This window comes from Polyergus mexicanus, unplaced genomic scaffold (genome assembly GCF_030449975.1).
Source record: "Polyergus mexicanus isolate NDT 795.1 unplaced genomic scaffold, iyPolMexi1.0 SCAF_12, whole genome shotgun sequence".
Lineage (NCBI taxonomy): Eukaryota > Metazoa > Arthropoda > Insecta > Hymenoptera > Formicidae > Polyergus > Polyergus mexicanus.
Window position 1 is genome coordinate 826,947 of NW_027223332.1, and position 21,587 is coordinate 848,533.

At 34.2% G+C, this 21,587-nt stretch overlaps 1 protein-coding gene across 3 annotated transcripts in view; it reads left to right on the forward strand.

The window, feature by feature from the left end:
- Nucleotides 1-21,587, forward strand: part of Asap (ArfGAP domain of ASAP) — a 40,136-nt gene that overhangs the window by 9,370 nt on the left and 9,179 nt on the right. For all 3 annotated transcript variants that reach the window (XM_070305392.1, XM_070305389.1, XM_070305391.1), the window contains exons 2-3: nt 9,840-9,912; nt 17,356-17,501. In XM_070305392.1, coding sequence (XP_070161493.1) covers nt 9,840-9,912; nt 17,356-17,501 — 219 coding nt within the window. The remainder of the gene's footprint in view (nt 1-9,839; nt 9,913-17,355; nt 17,502-21,587) is intronic.

Here is a 21,587-nt window from a genome sequence, read left to right on the forward strand (position 1 = left end):
CTATTAATGTTTTATTTTATTTTTTTTATTCGGAATTAATTAATTAAGTTAATTAGTTAATTATTTCGTTTCTCTCTTGAAATTTTACCCACCGTAAAAAATTAACTGGATTGTCTAAGAAATCTGGAATTTAAAAAATATAATAAAAGAGAGAGGGAGAACGAGAGCTTGTACAAATTAGTGACTTATCGGAATTTTATACGTAAGATATTTTTGTATCATGTATAAATATATACGATTATTACAATCTATTAATAGATACTTCTTTATAAAATCTCTATTTATATACATCAATCCATGAAGGTGATTGAACTTATTCTCGCATCGATTTCTGGAATGATAATTCAATTCGTTACGCTTTCTTGAGATTGTGTTTAGCCATTTACGTTGGAATGTAATGAGCATTCTCGCTCGCTTAACTTCCAGGTTATAACTTGCAATTTAACATAGACATGATGTTTTAGCGAGCAAATCGCGATTCTAAGATTGACATGCAAAAGAATTTACAATACGAAACATTAAATTTATATTGCTATATCTTCGTTAAATTTAATCGCATTAAAAATACAGAAACTGATCAGTCAAAAAGTGGATTCGTAAAACAAGATACGTGTATGTTTGAATATTAATTCAACCGGTAATTAAGAAACAGACTTGAGCAAACTTGTCAAAAAATTAAATTTTACAAAAATTATATCATTGGAACAATAACGCGTCCGGAGCACAGTATTATTATAATACTTTTCGTAATAATAATAATAATAATGTAAGAGTGAAAAAAAAAATTTTAATAATAAAATTAAATCAAGCAAAATATGGCTAAAAAAGATAAAACATTATTGCAATTTATATTTTACTATTTACATTTTTTCGCGGAAAAAGATATAAACGAAAGGCAAAGGTGCTTCTTTTTTAAATCTTGAAAAGACTTAGAACACATATTCTTTCTATAACGATCATTTCAATGACCGCTACAGTATATAACGAACTCCGAGAAAGTAGTTCTATGTCATCGAATATTGTTACCGGATAACTAACTTGCGGTTATCTGAGCGGAAGGCGATATATATGTATACGACCTCGCATTCAAAACTGTGTGTCAGCTACAAACATCCGGTTATTCCTTATATCCTTATGAATAAGTGGACAAGAAATCGAAATCTAAAGATGAAGCGTGAATTCGAAAATATTAAATAAAATAGAATATATGCGCGCGAGAAATGACTTTTGAAAAAGTCATCAATATGCGTGGCTAGTTTTGTTATAATTTATTAATTAATGTCTAATTTACCCTGAAATAATATGTTCGAAAGTGAAGAACGCGTATGCAATAATAGGATAATATACAATATATATTTAAAAAAATTTTGTTACGCACTAAACAAAATTGCGCCGATCAAAGTTTAATATATTTTTTTTTTATTTTCGATATTTTATATTTTTCTGTTAATATTTTGTACATATACGATTTTTTAATTATTTTTTTATGCGACATAAATGTATCCATTTAAAAATTGATTCAGATCTTCATTATAGTGATTTTATTGTATCCATATGTGATAAATATCCTATCATTAAGATACGGCTAATCTGTTTCAGATTCCGAACGACCTATTCTTACGCTTATTTTTAGCAGCAAGTTATCATAGTACCATAATATGCTTAAGAGATATTTAATTAATTTTTATTCTCGAGAAATTGCGCGCAATTTTTATTAACTTATTGTTAGATAAACGTAATGTTTTTTACACAGAGAAATAAAAATGTAAATTAAAATTTCAAAAATGTCTTTTACTTTTCAATAGCAAACATTTTAAATAATATAATAATAGTAATTGGATGAATTCACAAATTATGTACCGACGTAATTTTAATTTATTAATAAGAATCTCAATTTTTCTTAAGACAATTTTTTTTTTTAGAAACTCTTATATTGAATGGAATAGTTTTTATGTTATTAAAAAGTAAAATGGCGTAACATACTTCACCACATGAAAATCACACGTGGCGAACTGTAACTGTACGCAAAGATATCGTTCGATAGCGGGAAAATGAAAAGAAACTTACGCGAAACGAACTGTAGCGAAGAAGAATGAGTACAATGATGCATCTCCTTGGTACAGCAGCAATTTAACTTCCATCTCCATTGTGCTTCTTGAGTAGGATATAGGATACCAAGCGTATCCGTATGTATATAATGAAATCTAATCTCGAACGGGAGAAGGACTAAACTCAACTGGCGCTTTTCCAGCGCAGTTTTCCGGGCTTGTGCCAATTTTCCACTTGCTGAAACACTGGGAAGAAAATAAGCTGATTAATAAATTGAAGAGAAAAAATGAAATATTAGTTAAAGTCTGGAAGAATATTTCCTGTTTATAACAAAGATATTTATATACAAAGAACATTTTATTATTTCTTGGAATCTTACTTAAAATTAGTTGATTAGTGCTATTTAGTATTTACGATTTCACCTACATTCAACCTTGATTCGCTGTCTCGATATTAAAGGAGAGAAAGGAGAGAAATTGCGCGAATAAGAAACCTGGGGTAATGTTCCGGTCGGAGCGGAAACGTTATTATAGATACAGGTTTATTGAAAATCCATGTGTCACATCTCACGCATCCGCATCTCATCGTCGACGGAACAGCGGGCGTTCCCGATAGATCCAGGCAGCAGCAGCCTGCCAGAGCCGGCTCTCTACTAGGCTAAACACGTACTTCTTCCGGCCTTCCCGGAAGTCACGTGCCGAACACAACGACAACTGTCGTTTTTTGCGACGAAAAATTCGGTCGACTTGCAAAAATCGATCCATCATTGACTTAAAATACGTTGCGCAAACAAATTGAGTTATTTCAGAGAAACATTAATGATATATGCGCAAAGAAATTTAATTTCTTAATATTAACGAAATAAGATGTGTTACATTTTATCGTATAAGGGAGAGTAGAGCCGGTTGTGCCGATCGATGAAAATCAATTTAATCCGAATAGATTTGTGATAAGATACTTCGTCTGTGTGAACTTGAATGAATTATTCGTAACAACATCTGTAGCCGAGCATTTCGCCGATAATAAAAACGCGTTAACACGTTCAATCTTTATCAAGACATAGACTCTCAAAAGCCGTAAATTAAAAACCTTGATTCTAAGAAAATGTAAAAATACGCGATAATATTTAACGAAGGGTTTCCAGGGTGTACAAATAATGTGCGAATTTTAACTCTCATCGGAAAAAAAAAATCGCCATTCGAGGCGTTAGTTGATATAACTTACCTGATGTATTATCCACGGCGAATTTTTTTCCTCGGCGATTTTTTACCGTGAATATATTTCCACGGAGCATATGGCGAATATTTATCATGAACGTTGCGATTGATTCTAATCTCGTTTTCCTCTCTCCCCCCCCTCCCTAATACTTCATTACCTCGCTGTCGAATAAAAGTATATAATTATTATCGCCATTATTACAATATATCCCGTTTAATAAATTAAATAAATTAATGCATTCAAACAGTTACATCGAAATATAGATGAAAATTTTAAATAGATTATTTTTAATTGTATTTATAACATCCATGATGTTTCCCCTTTATACGTATACTTTGTTATAATATGGTTTTAAGTTTATTTCCTTAGTTTTGCCGAGTTTTATGGGGGACCAAGTGTTAGCATCCGCATTAACGAATGGCATTAGTATTCCAGCGTTAATCAGTTGTAGAAATTATCATAGTAACGCAAATGCTTTCTGAATCGTCTAAAGTGCTGTTATTTCCCGTTATTATTCGACGTTTCGTGTTCTTTGAGTAATAGCGCAATTTAATCGTAAACTATTATTGTGTTTTCGATAATAATTTAGAAATAATATAATTTATAATTTAATACTCGGAAAAATCTATACGGAAAATCGTGTCGCAGAAAATTTAAAAATTTTAAATTTTTTAAAATATTTTTATAAAATGAAGTGTTAATATTAATGTCAATGAATTTTAAATAAAAAAGCTTGATAAAACGCGTTCTTTCTTTCTCTCTTTGCCTTGTGTTACTTTCTATATATATTTTTGACATAGAATATATTATATATTCTGAATTTAATTTATATAAAAATGATTTCTTACACGATTATAAAAATATATTATAGATTTTCGTATTCGAGTTATATGTTCTTTGTCTTTAGCTTCCCGCTCTGAGTTTTGGCTCCGATACAATGGCCTCACATAAGTATCCCTCCGTCGTTTTTCCTAGAGACCGCACACTTCCTCGATAGATTAACCCTTCAACAGAGCGGAAATGTGAACGCGTGCTTTGATACCGGCAATTCTTTTTCGCGCGAAACAGCGCGAATGAATTCTTTGAGCGTGTGGCTGGAAAATCCGACGTTCGCCAACGCCTAATAAGCCGTAAAAATTTCAAATATGCCCAAGATGCCTGTATAGGAATAATGACGGTATATATTTCCCGCAGGTCTGTATTCGCAAGACGCAGTTACAAGTATAACAAAAAGCATTGTAGACATTACAAATGATGCAGAAGTGAAGTTAAAAATTAAGTGGCATAGATACAATGTTTGTTAATTGTTAGAGACAAAATTATTACGTTTATTTTGCTTACTTTAAAAAAGTGTATTATATATAAAATGTGTTTTCTCATCTATAAAATATTTATATAATACGATATATAATATTTTTCGTTAGATTTTTTTCAGAAAGCGAAGCCGACAGGCTTATAAAATCTGATTAGAAGAACGTTTTTGCATAGATCCTTGCTTCGTTACAAAATGCACTATAAAAATGCACACCAAAAAAAGAATAAATATTACAAGAAGAGGCCGATCGATTTGCGAAGAAATACAATGCGAGTGCCATACTGGCGAAATCCCATCCGGTGCATTTTTTTTCGCTGATTATAAATAATCGCCGCGTTGTTGCGAGGCTATATTATCGAATATCGTCGACATATTCGCGATTAGTATATATGTGCGTGTGTGCGTTCCTCTATTTCGCTCGTTCGTCGATTTTCCAGAATTCGCGAACGCGATGTTCTTGCACGAGATACGTCATCGCAGACAGGTTGCATTCCGGCAATCGGCGCGTAATAATCCGTTGCGTGTTTGCAAGCGAGAAAACCGCCGCGAGAATCGTTTTCAGGTCGTACACGCGGGCCTGGTTTATTTATCCGGCGATTTTCGCGCGGATGCGATACGACACTCCGTCTCGTCGTGGTCCACTGTCATTTTTGCGACGCGAGACGCAAAATAGGGATGGTGGTGTCGTTAAGAATTTTTTACGCTCGCATAATCGCGAAGTCGACGATGATGAGAGCCAGCTGATTATCTTTACAGCGTGTCGCGAAACGCGAGTCTTTTCCATCTTTATGTCGTTTCAATATTTTTTTGTGCGACAGTTTTTTTTTTTTTTTTTAATCATAAATCTCGCTACCTTATTGCATTTAATATTAAATATTTAAATTTGCAAGGCGAATAAATTAAATTATATACGAAATTACTAATTGTACTGTACTTGACTAAAAGAATTCTCCTTCTGTAAATTTCTAATAAAAGCTGGGAGAAAAGGAAGTCCGGCACACATTTCATTACGGATGATGTTTGCATTCGTGTCATCTTTACGAGGGGAAAACCTCTCGAGGAATAGCGGGAAAAAACACTTAGCACCCTCTGAGAAGAACACGCGTTGTACATGTATGGAAGTGGGCACGCGACACGATGGGAAAAGGCGGGGTCATTAATTGCGCTTTGTCAGCCTCGCACAAAGCGAGATCGGGCACGATTCATCGCTTAATGTAAGCGGTACCACCGGCCTATACAGGATGCTCTCAAACGAGCCGCAAGAAAAACGTTTTTCACGATGTATTGTATACAAACTGAACACACACACGCACGTGCATACTTGCGATGAAAGCGGATAGAAGCACGTGCGAGAATTATAGCGCAACTTGAGAGGAAGTTTTCCCGTTGGAACTTTACGCGACTGCAATATGTTTTATATTGTATTGTAGCGAAAGAAAGAGAGAGAGAAGTTTCAAAGTTATTTCTTAATCTTTCGGTTACATATCACGCGGAAGATGAATATTCTTCGCCAAGCTTACCTAGTTTCTAACTTTACGCTCAATTTAGTGATAGAAATGTAGAGCGGAGTCCGATAATTCCTATCGGTTGCGTCCGTGAGCGCGAAAAAATATTACTCGTCGTACTTTTAATCAATAACTTAATTTTTATTTACGATTAAAAGAGCGCACGATCTCTGAAATTCAATCGATTAAATTTATTGGCAATATTGTAGATCGCACAGAATGTTATTCATGCTTCTCTTGATATCTTATTGCTTTATATCTAAAACGTTTCGCACAAATCTATCGAATCTAAAAATAATAAATTACTAATATATAATTATCCGATTCATTGGAAATGAGAAAGGTAGAACGATAGCGTCGTTACGGCCACGTCAGACCGCTTCCGGAATACTCTCTACGGACCACGTAAGGCCACAGAAACGATCGATTCTCCAGACATTCGGTATGCCGACCATATGCTGCTGGCTTCTCTGCTGCCAGCAGCGTAACATTTGCGCCAACGCATTAATTAGAGAGAGAGAGAGAGAGAAGCAATTACAGTCGGACGCGAGGTTGCGCAGACATGCGGGTGTCATCGCGGCTAATTACTATCGGGCAAGACACGTGTCCGTCTTCGATTCGTAAAAGAAACTTTTGATTTGCCGAATATGCGACCGATCTCGATCTCGATTGATTGTGACACGGAAAAATGAAAATTTACTGGGCATTTTATATACTCGGATTTATTTATAAAATAACATAATTTTTTTATCTGACTCATCATAGCTCTTTAGATATATTATTTATTTCTTCATATATTATGTAATAATATTTTTTTTTTTTTCTTTATAAAAATATGATGAATTTTAATTCTGATAAAGCTTTTTAATAAGATGTATAATGCGTTTTTTATCACAGATTATTCTCTGCGTTATCATGATTATTAATATTAATATGAGATTCCATTCCTCTCGTCAACTATTTAAAGTCGTGATATAACCGATTCGCACAATTCTCTCAATTTCTCAATGATAATTACAAAATTCCAATCAACAAGTTCGGCCATTTGCGCAGCTCATTTATTTCGTTCGTGAGATAAAATTCAAACGCTTCTGATAAGAAGAAATATATATCAAGTCTTATCCTTATACTAAATAAATTACATTCTGAAACGCCTCCTCGATTTATATATCAGGCTTCCCGTTTATCATTCTGCGTATTTTCTTAATACATATTGATCATTTACGTTATGAAAGAATTTTTTCTTCCCTTTAGAAAAAGAAATAATGATGTTGCGAACAGAAGATTTTTGGACACGAAAATATCAGCGCATCAACCTATCTTGTTAAATTCAAGCATCTCCTTGAACGCTGCGTTTATACACGTACAACATATTGTAATGTAACGCCCGCATCCAGAAGCACATGCACAAACAATTGCTTTCCTGGACTCTCATACGATTCGGGGAGGGGGGAAGAAGCAGGAGAAGGAGAGAGAGAGAGAGAGAGAGAGAGTGTCCCGGGCGTGGTGAAAGCAAGAATCTCGATCTTGGCCGAAGCTACGAGTCGTTTTGCTTTATGGGCTCGTGCGCGCGGCCTTCTCAGAGAGCTTCAAGGACGGCGAAACGCATCAACGGCCCGAATGGGAGTCGCCGAGGGGGAGAGAATCCGGCAAGGTCGACCAGCAACATATTCTATTTCTTCCACTTGGATTTTTTCAATCGCGCCCGCGTGGACGAAAATAATTGGACGATGAACGCGACGATGCGCGTACACGCGTTTACACCAGGCTCTCTAAAATAAAATTCAAACGATTAAGAGCAAAATTTTTTATCCAACATATAAAAGAAGCGATTGAGTATTAACTATTACTAAATTATTACAATAATTTTAAACCACGAAATAATTAAATAAAGATTTTTAATTATTAAGTTGATTATCATAAGAGAACTATTTTAGATATCGAAAATATATTTGATTTTTTTAATCTATATTTTTCAACTAATATTCATTACATTGAATTGTTTAATAATTCCGATTTAGATGCGATTGTTTATCAAAATAAAAGAATATACGCACACACACGTATACATATATCGCACTGTATATTTTTATATATGGGGAAAATTCGCACGAGAGATAAAACTGTCTCCATTAGATATAATGGACACTCGGGTCCATGATAGTATCCGACAAATAATTTAATGCAGCGATAATCCCGCGCATTTCGCGATGCATCTCACCGAGACCCGGTATCGCCTGCACTCTGTTCATTACACGCTGCGCATTAAATTTATACACCACGCGTTCGGCGTTGATCACGCGTGCGCTCCTCACGCTCGCTTATTAAATCCTTATCGGCATTCGTCGTCGCTATTTCAGTATAGCATCTCCGATCTTTCTTTTTACAGTTATATCCCGCGCGAATTCCTGGCGCGTCCGGACCGCCCTCGATCATCGTACAGCTGCATCCTTCCCCTCTTCTCTCTTATTCCTTTTATCTCCCCTCTCTTTTCTTCCTATCTTTTTTTTCTCATCTCTTTGTTTTCTGCTCACTTGTCGAGTTGCTTCGTATTGGCGATGGTCGATCGGTTTTAATAGATTGCGCCCGATGCTGTCTTCTTTTAATTAGATGTGCTTCCGATATTTTTACACTCGATTAATCAATTTATCGATATCTTTTGCTCGATATTTTTTAATTCTTAGATTCGCTAGACGCACTTGTTAACGTTTATAATTTATCTTGCGCTTCTCTCTTTCGAAGGATGCAATTTAACATCTTTCTTCCAATTATGTATTAGATATAAATATATACTATAAACAGAAAAAAAAGAAATTCAAAGTGGAAAGAGATTATCTGATCATCGGTGTCGTCTCTTATTTTCAATATTGTCCATCTATGTTTCAAGTCATTGCTTTGATCTTCTTCTCTCGCCTATGTTGAAATCAAACGCGACGCGACCGTGAATGCCGAATTTAGCTCACGAAAATGCAATGCAACGTATGATGCATCGCACGTGAATGCATGGCAGGTGATTCAGGGATCACAGCCGAGATAAAAGGCTAAATATATGTGCGGTGCTAGTGGGGCGAATATTTTCGTTTATTTGCAGTCTCTTTACTTCACGTAAAGTGAATAAACGAATGGTAGCATTTCCGAGCGATTGCATCGTTTGCATCGTTTTCGGGATCACATTCAACCCTAACGATAAACGTACGATAAAGACAATCGATTGAGAAAATCATCTTATATACAAAAATATTATATTTAAAATTTAATTAATCGATACTCTTCCAGATTAATAAGTGAAATATATAAAATTTCTACGATCAAAATTTCAATTTGAAAAAAATTGAAGATAAGATTTATTTCGATTATCGAAAGCTTTTTTTCAATCGAAAATTTTTGGGTCTAATTACATATTACAATTTTGAGATATGTCAATGAAAAAAATATTTTTTGTATTCTAAGTAAAAAAAAATCTAACCCTTATGAATCCTCTCGAAAATATATTATTTAGATAAATTTTGAAAAAAATTAACTCTTAACAAAATCTCAAAACGAATTCTTTATTATTGAAAGATACTTTTAAATATATTTTTCATTTATGTCGCGCGATATTATTTTTTACATAAACTTATTAAAATACAACATTGCATTTAATAACAGCTCGGCTCAAATACCTCGCACAAACGCGGTTTAAAAAATTATCATTTTATTTTAAGTGATTGCGAATTTTATTAGATATTATCATTGTTATGCTTTTGTTTCAGACCTTGGACTTTGATAGAGATGGCCTCACGAAGCTGAAAAAGGCTATCAAGGCTATCCATAACTCCGGAAACGGTAAGTCAAATATCATTATCAATTTTCGTGCAATTTGTTTTTACGATTGCGAACCCAACGAACAATTTTCTTTTGAAAGAGGAAATTGATTTACATCTCAAAATATACGATAGAATATAAATAATAAATGAAAACCGTAAAATTATATTTCTACGCCATATTTATACATTGAGCATACCCAAATCCTATAATTAAATTTTTATATGTGACAGATTTGTTGACTAAATTTAATTTAATTTTTTTTTTATTAATTTATTTATTCCTCAGTTCTTTTTTATTTTATTTTATGAAAATGGATATATCATTTAAATATACCAAAATTTTCGGAGGATACGTAATTGTTAGCTTCGATTATTCCGATGATTCGGCCGGACAAAACTATCATATCGCGATCATTTATTTATATTGTCATTCTGGGACACTGGACTCTCATGCGTATTGAATGTCGTTATCAGCGCTGATAATGGCGATTGAATCATCGCAATAAGTGTATGATTATTTAGCGATACTTACTGTATATTAGCTACGATGAGTATAAAATAGTCACGATATATGTATTTATCTTTTTATATACCTACTAAATGTGAGAGATCTCTTTGAACGAGAAAAATAATCTTGGCATAAAATTAAAAATTGAGCGAGAGAACATTTTATATTAATATTACAACATAAATTAATACAACATGATATCTCTGTAAATTTTTATATCAAATTCGAAAATATATATATATTTATAAATATTTTTATATTTGCACGATCAAACTTAAAATTTAGATATCTAAAGATTTAATTAATCTATAATCGAACCTATATTCTAGCTTAGAAAAATTGGTGAAATGATAAATCAAAAATCAGCTTTTATGAGATATAAAAATATGTTTAAAGCGATACGATATCGAAACGATCGGGGCGTTTACTTGTCCGATAAATTTTTTGGACCGCTTCGTAGAGCGAACGTAATATTACGTTCTAATTCTACGGGCGGTAGTCTGGATTTTTTTTATTGCGCTCGAATGGAAAAGTCTTGTCGAGGTTAACATCCGAAAGGTCTATAGACTCGGACTGAACTGACTTTTACGAGTCGGGTTTGCCGGCTTTCCGCGACTTCTCCATCGGGCAGACAGATCGATTTCCCTGGCGCCCCTTTGTTTCCCCGACCAGGCCATCCTACGGGAATGGACAGAGTCCTAGGAGCTTATATTCCGAATATCTCGCATTCTCTCGGAGTCTGCGATCGGCATCTTTACGACTGCAGTTATATTCGCGCCCTCGATCTATAAACAAGCGGACGATCGATAACGTATCGTTGATAACGTCGGCATATCACACGCCGCATCGCTCGCAGAATATGTCGTGGTTATCAACCTGTGTCGTTTAATACACGATACGCTTTGACATAGAAAATCGTCAAAGTGTTTTAAAATATTTATTTGCGTATTATGTTTTTAATTATAAAAATTGGAAACAACTATATTAAAAATATATTATTAATAACGAAATGTATAAAAAAATAATGATTGTTGTATAGATTTTCGAAGAAGTTAATCGACGTATACATACGTGTACATTTTAGGAAACGATATTTCAACCGGCGTTACAAAATCATTTTATGCCTGTGTTTTTAACAATTTTAAAAATTATGTCACACCTTGTGTAAACGTTTAACTTTTTATTTATTTATTTATTTATTTTTTTATTGCTTATTGGAGCAGTAAATGTCGGAGAGCGTGTTAAACTGATATAACTTACATGTAAACATCGTAGTTACGTGATTTTGTTGTCGCGTCTTAGTATATTATTAGTATATTATTATTATATGCGCTAGCTTTCTGCGCGCGTATTAAATATACTTATTTATAAGTTTCATAGTTACGAAAGGGTTACACCATAGATTGAATAATCTTGCGTCATCCTCAGAGTCTCGTTACAAGAATAGCAATAAGAGCAACGCACATTCTAATTTATATAGATCGAGATTATATAATTATAATTAACGATTATACGAATATATTCCATTTATTAATAATCATGAATATTACGGTTATACTATACGATATTCTACGTCAGCTTTTATATTTTAATTCTCATGAATTAAATTTTTATATTTTAATTCTCACGAATTAAAGTTTTATATTTTAATTCTCTCGAATTAAAATTTGATATTGTATTTTATTGTGAAAATGTGATTTATATTGACGAAAAATAGCTGATCGCGGCGAGAGATATCGACTTGAGTGTTCCTCTAACAAGAATAAAGCGGCCGAGTCGCGTTCTCGCGTTAGCCACGAGACTAATGAGAGATTAAAGCGACGTTTCCTTTCCTTGGATCGATAACGCTCGTATTATTTCGCGAAAGTTGCGTGCTCAAGCCTCTCCTTCGCTTTCCATGGCGAAGAATTATTCTTTCGTTACCGCATTCCATATAAAATCTTTTTAATTTCAAGCAGATTCACAGGCGTATTTCTCTTTCTCCTTAAAATTACTTGAAAAATCACATTCTCAAGTTATACGCATATTTTCGTAAATCATGCCGACGAATTGTATCCATATTTAGATTAGCATGAGCTATATATTCTCGTATGAAGCCAATTATTTTTATGAAGACAAATATTTTTAGTATCAAATAAATTTGAATAAGTATGCTGGGGACATTGCCTTTTGTGAACTGGATTTTGAATTGCGGATCTTTCGTGACGCAACGAGTAGATAGTCGCGCAAAATTGCTTCCTCAGGTCGTGAAACGTTGCTGAAGACCCTATAACTACGTGGTAGGATCCTGCTGTAATTGTCAGAAGCCGCGAATGGCTTGTAATTATGTAGCATAATGGGGAAGATGCCTCGTGAGAGCCTAGTATTATGAAATTGTTTTTTTGATGACAGCTTTTTATTCTTGCCTTATACCTTAATTGAGACGCGGTAATGATACACAGGTATGTATAATATTTCTCATTAAATAATAATTATTATGTCAGTTTATTTGCTTTTGATTAGTTCCATTTAGAAAACAATTTAGCGAATAATACGAAATGAGCATATATTTTACGTAATTAATACAAAAATTTATATTATTGGCATGATATTATGTCGCTAATTAGAAGCAATAATACGCACATAGATTAGATATACTATATTATAATATACTTTGTAGTTTTCATAATTCGCCATTATTTCAATAAAAAAATCTCTTCTATAACAAAATCATATGTCTTTAAACGATAAAAAGCGAATTTTTTACCAAGATAATATCCGTGATGATACACTGAGAGACCCATTTTGTTGAATGAAATAAAATTTGTTTGAATCAACTAAATCTCTTGTTTGGATATGGGCAAACAAATCCTTTTATTAATATAACAAAAAAATTTAGTTGGAAAATTTGGTAATACTAACACACAAATTTGGTTCAGTGAACAACATTATTAATTGTATAAAATCAATTTTTTTATTTTAATTTTGTTCATTGAATCACATTTGTGTGTTAATATTACCAAATTTTCCAACTGCAGTTACATTTGCTTTTGTTACATCGACCAAAGTTTATCCATATTCAACAAAAAATTTACTCGATAGTTGTCTCTTGTGATACGTTAAGAAAAAGATATATAGATTATATTCTCCATCTTTTCAATTTTCTCGTCGTTAATGAGAAACTGATCAGTATTTCCCGGACAGATGAATCCGCCATGATTGAAGATGCACTGCATACTGCACATCACGCTACACTGCATAACTATTGACTGCGCAGTGACGCATGAATGCGCAAAATAGCTTATGATATTCAACTAAACGATTTAGTTCAAGTAACAAATACAATTATTTAGAACGCGATGAGATGGATGAGCTTGTTATCGCAATAATAAAATTTTATTCAGATAAACAACTCCATGTGCAAACAAAATAGTTTGTTAGTGTAACATTTAACTTCTTTCCAGTAACATAATTTTCGTTAAATAAAACCAAATTACATGTTCAGTCAACAAAATGGCTCAAGCAAATAATTTTGTTTTATTTAACGAAATGGGTCTCTCGGTGTATCTTTGAATATCTTTGTCGATGAAAAAAACTGTAATGATATTTTTTTTATATAAAAAGTTTTTTTTATATTATATAGAGTTATGGGAGTATTAGGATCCAACGATATCAAAATTTCAATATATCAATTTTGATAAATAAATTACATAAAGCTAATAGCAATTTTTAATCCTCTCTCTTGAAAAATTAAATAGTTCTTTTTAAATAATATATCCTCTAGGTTATAATATTATCTTTGTCCTTAACATGTAATCCTTTCGCAATCGTCCCTATGTCACGAAGGTTCTCGTCTTCGCCGCTTTATTAGCTCGTATAATCGCGTCGAGCTTATTAATATCATTTTATCTGCGCCGTATCACTTTGCCGATTATCTTCCCCTAAAATTATTTATATATTATATAAATGATCTTTTAAAAATAAATCAAATATATTTTGCATAGCAATAAAAGAAAAGTCTCTGTTTAAATATAAAATAGTTACATTCGTTAATTAGCACATTATTTTAATATATATATTTTTTTCATTATAATTGCTCTTATAAAAATTGATTATTATTATCAGTATATTTTTAAAAAACTATGATTTTCAGATTTTATAATATTTACATAAAGCCGTGACATAGCGTATATATACAATATATTTAACAATATAAAACTTTTATTTATTGTTTAAAAAAAATATGCGACAAAATGTAATGTATGAGTAACTTTGAAATTACCTAGCAATATTTTTACAAGATGAATAAAATATTGAAAGTATCACCTGTATCATTTTACGGGAAGTCAGAATAATAAATTGCTGTCGTATAGATGTGAGCCAAGCGCGACGTATTAAACGCTTGCATTCGGTCACCCGTGGCGCGACATGTTTTTCACAGTTTCCCGATTATTTTTCATCCGTCAATCGACCCCTGGAAATCGCAACTGCATCCGTATCGGACCGGTCAGCGTTATTTCCGCATCGGGCCACAATGGAGATCACATTTCTCCAGATACCTTTCCAACATATCCCGACCTCTTCCCTCTCGCCTGCCGTTCTCTCTCCATTCACCTGTTACCGGTCCTTTCTCTTTCTCTCTCTCTCTCTCTCCTGTCTCCGGCTACCTGACGGTAAACAGGATGTATCGCTCCGAGTACTCCGGGTGCGAATCACGTGCCATGACGCGCGTTGTTGTCCCCAGGAGACAATGATGGGGGAGGGGGGGGGGGGGGGTCCGATATTCTCGAAACTCTTTCTAGCGGAAGCGTCTCGCTGATAATAAACACCGGGAACGTTGAAATTTAACCGTTCGACGAACAGGTACGATCATAAACTTTTGACTATAAAATTAAACGAATAAACTCATGTAATATATAAGAAAATTATTTGAATATTACTTATTTAATCACCATATAATAATAATTTTTAGATAATTAAATTTATCAATTACATTTTTTTGTGATAAATCATAATATACCATTCGCACTTCTCTGAGAGCTTTATGCTTGTTCGCGAATAATACAATTCCAGATATTTTCGTGATAATATCATCGATCTCATGTGAAATATTTAAGTATTTAAGACAAATATGCGTCATGTTAGATTTATTATGTCGTATTTCACTTAAATATATAAATATTTTAATTGAAATTTAGATAAAAAAATGTTTAAATTTTTAGAAAATTTTTTACAGTGTATACTTATATATGCGCGTTACGCTTAAATGGGAGTTTTTAATTTTCTTTTTTGATTTTATTTTGCACATATAGTTTTGATGACTAAACAGTATCGCAATAACCATGTTTGACGCGCGATTTTAAAACAGGCATGACATAATAAATACTTCCATGTCGTTGTCACGTTTTCGATGAAAGAAATTCTTTTTACCTCGACTCGTAATGTAATTGAAAGTTTCATCAACCGGAGGTGAGCAAGCTCCCCAGCTTACCCATTCGATCGGATGGACCACGATTACATTTGCTGTCTCGCAACCGTGGGTCAATCAAATATCATTTCGCGACAAGGAGACAATACCTTTCATTCCCTTTCGCTCCTTGTTCTTTGGTACATCCTGTTGAGAAGTTTCCTTCGGCTAATGAAATTTCTCCCGGGAGGAAGGATGCGCTCCCTTCAGTCGAGCGATAAACGCCTTTCGACGTTACTCGGAGTCAATCAGATTGCAGTTCTCCTCCAAGTGAGAGGGAATGCAGTTCGCATATTGAATGAAAGGGTTTTGAAACAAGTAGGAAGAGAAAATGGAAGTATTGCTTAGAGGAACGGGACAAAGGATTCGATGGTTCGAAGATGCGAATAACAAGCATATGCCATTGTTCCTATTGCAAGTATGCACAAAGCTTGTCTGTATAGAATACCTGAAACTATTTATCATTAAAATGAAGTCCAAAAATTCTAGTATATTTCTAAGAGATTCGACCATTTTATATTTTCTACCTCTACATCAAGGGATGATAAAATTATTGCATCACATGAATTTAATTCACAGCAATAAAAATGAAAAATTATTCGAGTTACGAATTTATGGAGTTTATAATTCTCTGGTAAAATCACGTGCGTTAGTCTCCGACAAAAACAAACGAGATTCTCCGGCTGAAAGAGAAGCCGTTCATCGAACCGGACGCGAAATGTTTTTATTTTCACTTCGCTTCGTAGTCCAGCGAGATTCCATACTCTCGGTCATATATGTATGTACGTACTTTGGGAAAAAAAAAAAAAAAAAGAGTTGGCAACCGACAAGAAAGGAAGAGGAAGGGGATTATTGGAATATTGAAAAGCGGGACGCGAGCTCTTCTCCTCGCATCGAGATTGTACAGTCGGGAGATTCGGGAAGCGGAAGGATCGCGAGAGAGGAAGGACAGGGATGTAGGGAGAGAAATCCTCTTTCGACATCACAGAGCGCGAAACGAGAGAGAGTGCAACGTTTATCGCGCGAGTGCATTCCACCCAGCGCGGTGCAGCCTTGCAAGGCTGCTTCGTAATCCAAAGCGAGGAATGCAGGAATCCGAGTAAAGTATGCGATGTCTTACGGTAGGAAAAGGATAAAATTATGTTAGTATATACTCTCTATTGCTCTCTCTTTCTCACGACCGATGCATTTGCGCGAGATTCAACGCAAGTTACTGCAAGAAGGCGCAAGAATTAATTCCGATCGATTTCGTACATAGGGATGCAAGAGAAAAACGTTTTTACACGATTTTTTTTTTTTTTAGATTTATAGAGTTTTTTATCCGTCGTAGATGTATATAAATTTTTGCATATTTATTATGTGTTATTTTTAACTTGGTATTTTTATGAATGTAAAAAAACATACAATTAAATAAGATATCTGTTTTTATTATGTTTTAATCGAAATATGTTTGTGCGTGTGTGCGTGTATGATGGTTATTTTACAAAATTATATGCGTTTCTTTGCAGCTCACGTGGACAATGAGGTGTACTTAGGAAGGGCGTTAGAGAGACTCGGCGACGCCGCTTTAAAGGAACAGGAACCGGATATAGGTGCGGCATTTCTCAAATTCGCGGTGGTCACGAAGGAACTAAGCGCCCTCATGAAAACTCTGGTACGTATTTCACCAGCGAAATTTATGTTAACACATTATATACTCGAGTCACGGAACACGGTTCCCTGTTTTTACTGCTGATGATCCTCCGCGATCCACAGAATATTTCGCTTTTATTCCCTTTTACTTATGTATTTCACGATGACAATGAATGTATACAATGGATTAATTACTGAAAAAATTCAAAATAGCAAGTTCCACTGAGGAAAAGACGTCGAAGGGATAATACAATTAGAAGAATGCGTAATTAGCGTAGTTAAACGTATAAAAAAAATTTTAAAAGACGTGCAACTTTCGAAGACGAATCCTGGAAAAACGCAAATCGCAGGCATCGTTGGTGATTTCATCCGAGCGTTCCGACGTAATGTTAAATTTTACGATTCATCAGGAGGAGATATCAATATGCCGTAAATACGCCCTCGATGCATCGCAGTGCACGCGCGTTATTGGAAAAAAATCTCTTCACGATCCATCGTCGATCAATGGCAACGACCCTAGCCCAGCGTAGTACGTTCTTCGTACGTACGTACGTTAGTGTAGGTGCAAAAATAGAATCTCTAAACCGGCGATCAATATGAAAAGCGTGCGCCGGTTGTGCGCTGACGTGCGCGACGAAATAAAATTTCGTGCCCGCAGAGAGATCGCGTCGTCGCACGAGAGATTCTCAACTTTCGCGATTAACGATCGATTGTATATTTCTCGAGAAAGAGCTTTGTATTTGCGACCGTGTTTCCTCGCCGTAGACGTATGATATTCACGGCACGCGTTTTGTCGTAGAGCAAATTATTCTGCTAAAACAATTTTCCATTCCTCGGGATTATATCTTTGAACGCTTTCCCTCCCTCCTCCCCCCTACGATTGTATATAGCGTGACGTATACGAGTATCTGGGTCGCAATGAATGATGAATACAGGATGAATGTAAATTTGTACGACGGTAAACTCTCGACTCTCTATGCTTAATCTTCTCTACGTCCAACATTCAACTAACTCTTGTCGAACATTCGAGACTTTTCGTCTCCAGATTCCCGACTTGTCAGCTTGATGTGCTGGTTTATGACTTGCATTCAGATTGCATAGTAGTCGTACTAATAAAATAAATTAGGAAATTCTATACATTGCGAATTCTAGAATTATTGTTATTACATATACATCACATGCACTATCGATCGAAACTCGACGATCGCATCGTACACGTGGAATTAAATATTTATAATGCTTTTTTACATACTACACTTTTTTTTTCCCCCTTCAAATAAATACATTTTACCGATTTTGATTTTTTTTCACTTAAATGAATATAAATAAAAATATAAATACTTTGTTTCCAGAAAAAAAAAAAAAATAGTTTTGTATAATAAATTATTAGTTGCATATAATAAAAATTATAATTTTTAAAATATATTTAAAATTTTAATATAAAAAGATATTTATATATCTGAAAATAAAACATTATTTATTAAAATAAAGAAAACCTGTATTTTTGAAACAAACAGTCAAAAGTTGATTTTTTTTTTTTTTTTTTTTTTTTTAAGAAAATAATTTAATATGATAAAAATTAAAAGAAAAACAAATTCTTTTTTTATTTGCAAATAAAAGCAAAATATGCTTTTATATTTTACTAATTCAAATCTATTTGCTGCTTGATTAAAATAACTATTTCTAAACTAATTTTTTTGCAAGTATTTAAACTTTTTTTTTTTTTTTTTTTTTTATATATATATAAAAATATCTTTTTGGGGTTTAGTACATTTTTTTCGGTGTAAGTAAGAGTACTCTCTTTACAAGTTATGTTATTATTTTCTAAGTTTTTTTTTTTTCTAAGAAAAAATAAAACTTGCTTTGAGAGGAAAGGAAACACTTTTTTTTGCTCGCCAGATACATTCAATCCCTTATATCACTCTATGACAAATACTAAAAATCTCTTCGGCATGCTCGTATATTTTCACTTTTGTCGCATTTAGTTACACCCAGTATACGCTGACACTATTGTGCTTAGCGAGGAGAACCCTTCGTGCGCTCGCTCGTAATTTCCTGCCGCGGTAGCTCCTCTCTTATTCTTCAGGCTCCGCCTGAGGCTACTCGTCGTTTCGTTGAATTAAGAAATTCGATTCGACGACGACCGTATTATACAGCAAGTCCACGTTAACAGAATGTCTCGCGTAAAAAAATCCGGAAGACGCGTATATTAGAGACGGAAGAAGCGCTTCTCCACGTAAAGAGAAGTATAATACCGAGAACGAAACACGTACCTTCTAACACACATATCTTTTGTTTCTAATTATATTTAATTTATACAAAAAAAAAGAGAGAGATCAATTGGTACGTACGTAAAATATACTTCGCATATGAGTATGTATTATTAAAAAATTACGTTGATAATTTATATTAAATTTTCTAATTATATACTCGCATGATATTTTATTTTATCGATAAAGAAGTATTTGGATAAAACATCTTATTTCCAATGCCAATGAATTAGCTAAAAATAAGAGGGACCGAGAAAGGTGTAATTCTCTCTCCGGGCATGGATTTCAAAGCCGGAGGATGCAGATTTAAACTGGTTCTGCGTATGTTCCGACGATTTCCTAAGCTCGCGCTATGCAGTTAGCCTATTGCAGCGCAAATCGTGGCGTCTCACGCAGCAGTGGGATAATTAGAGAAAGAGAGCAGATTCTATCATGCACGAGCGACCGTGAATTTATATTTATCGGGGCTTTAAACGTGTCACTCGCCTCGGATGTCAGCGATGGGTTCTCTCCGCGTTCTTGATGTCTGTATCGGGGCCGATCGCGGATTGAATCTAAACTCTGCCGTTTAAATGCGACTCTTTTTAATCACCGATCGCCTATAGTTCCGAAGCATTGCGTTCGACTATCTATGGGCACCACGATGATGTCACACGTGCAATTGGTCAAAATTTATTCGCGTCCGATATTAGCTTCTATTTAACTGGCATGTTGCATCCAACGAGAGCAAAAAGCGATATCCAACGCTTGAATATCGCAAATCTTTTCGATCAAATTGACCTCGAATTATCGTATATCATTTCTGATCGATATGATTAATCGTAATTGGAATCGGACGAATAGTTTCTTCCGACCGTTTACATTTCAAGATCATTTCTCGAAATGTATTAGGAAATATTGAATCTATAATTATTGTTTTAATATCGAAAACATTGCTTCATCGATAAATATTTTAAATCGCTCGCAATATTTGATGAAAGAAATTGGGAATGTAATTTGCGAATTAATTATCGCGATGAATATTTGCAAAAGATCTATAAAGATTGTTATATAATTTAATTACCTTGATAATCTCCTTTTTTTCCTAATCAGTAAAAGGAAAGCAATGTTAATTAACAGCAAACAATTATACAATTAATAATATTAAAATTGGTCGTTATTACCTTTTAGAAGACCTCTGATAATCTTCACAATATCTGTAAAAAAATTAAATATTTTTTAGTCATATAGAAAACGATTAAAATTAATTAAAATTAATTGGATGAAACTTTGTTTATTATTTCCCGGGCCCACACTCGCGATTCAATAAGTAATAATAATAAAGAAAATACACAGTTTATCATTTTCACTTACGATTCGTGCCACTTTCTTCGCGGAGATGAGTTGGTTGCACGTTGCTTTCGCAGTCCCATTATGCGGCGCGTTTGAGCACTTTCCAGCCGAGTTTTCACAAGAGCCGCGAGTCGTGAAGCGGTCGAGGGATCGCCCTAGAGAGGGAGAGAGAGAGAGAAAGAAAGAGAAGGAGCACGTTACGAGAGGAAGCTGCATTCTATTCAGGGCGAACGAGGCGATGGGCTAAGCAAAGTGCTGACGCGAATCGACGATGATTCACTATTTACCGATCGGCTAGAGTCAGGCGGTGGTTGCTCGCGATTCCCGTTCTAGAGTCCTGAAAGCTCGCATTTTTCATTGCCGTTTTCCATTCGAGTCCTGCCAGACCGGTCATTTCGATAAATAGATAAAATATTATACTTCACTTAATCTGAAATAACTCCTGGCTCTTCTCGCGGCAAAGAGATAAGGAGAGCTAATATTTTCACGTCTATATCTAATAGATA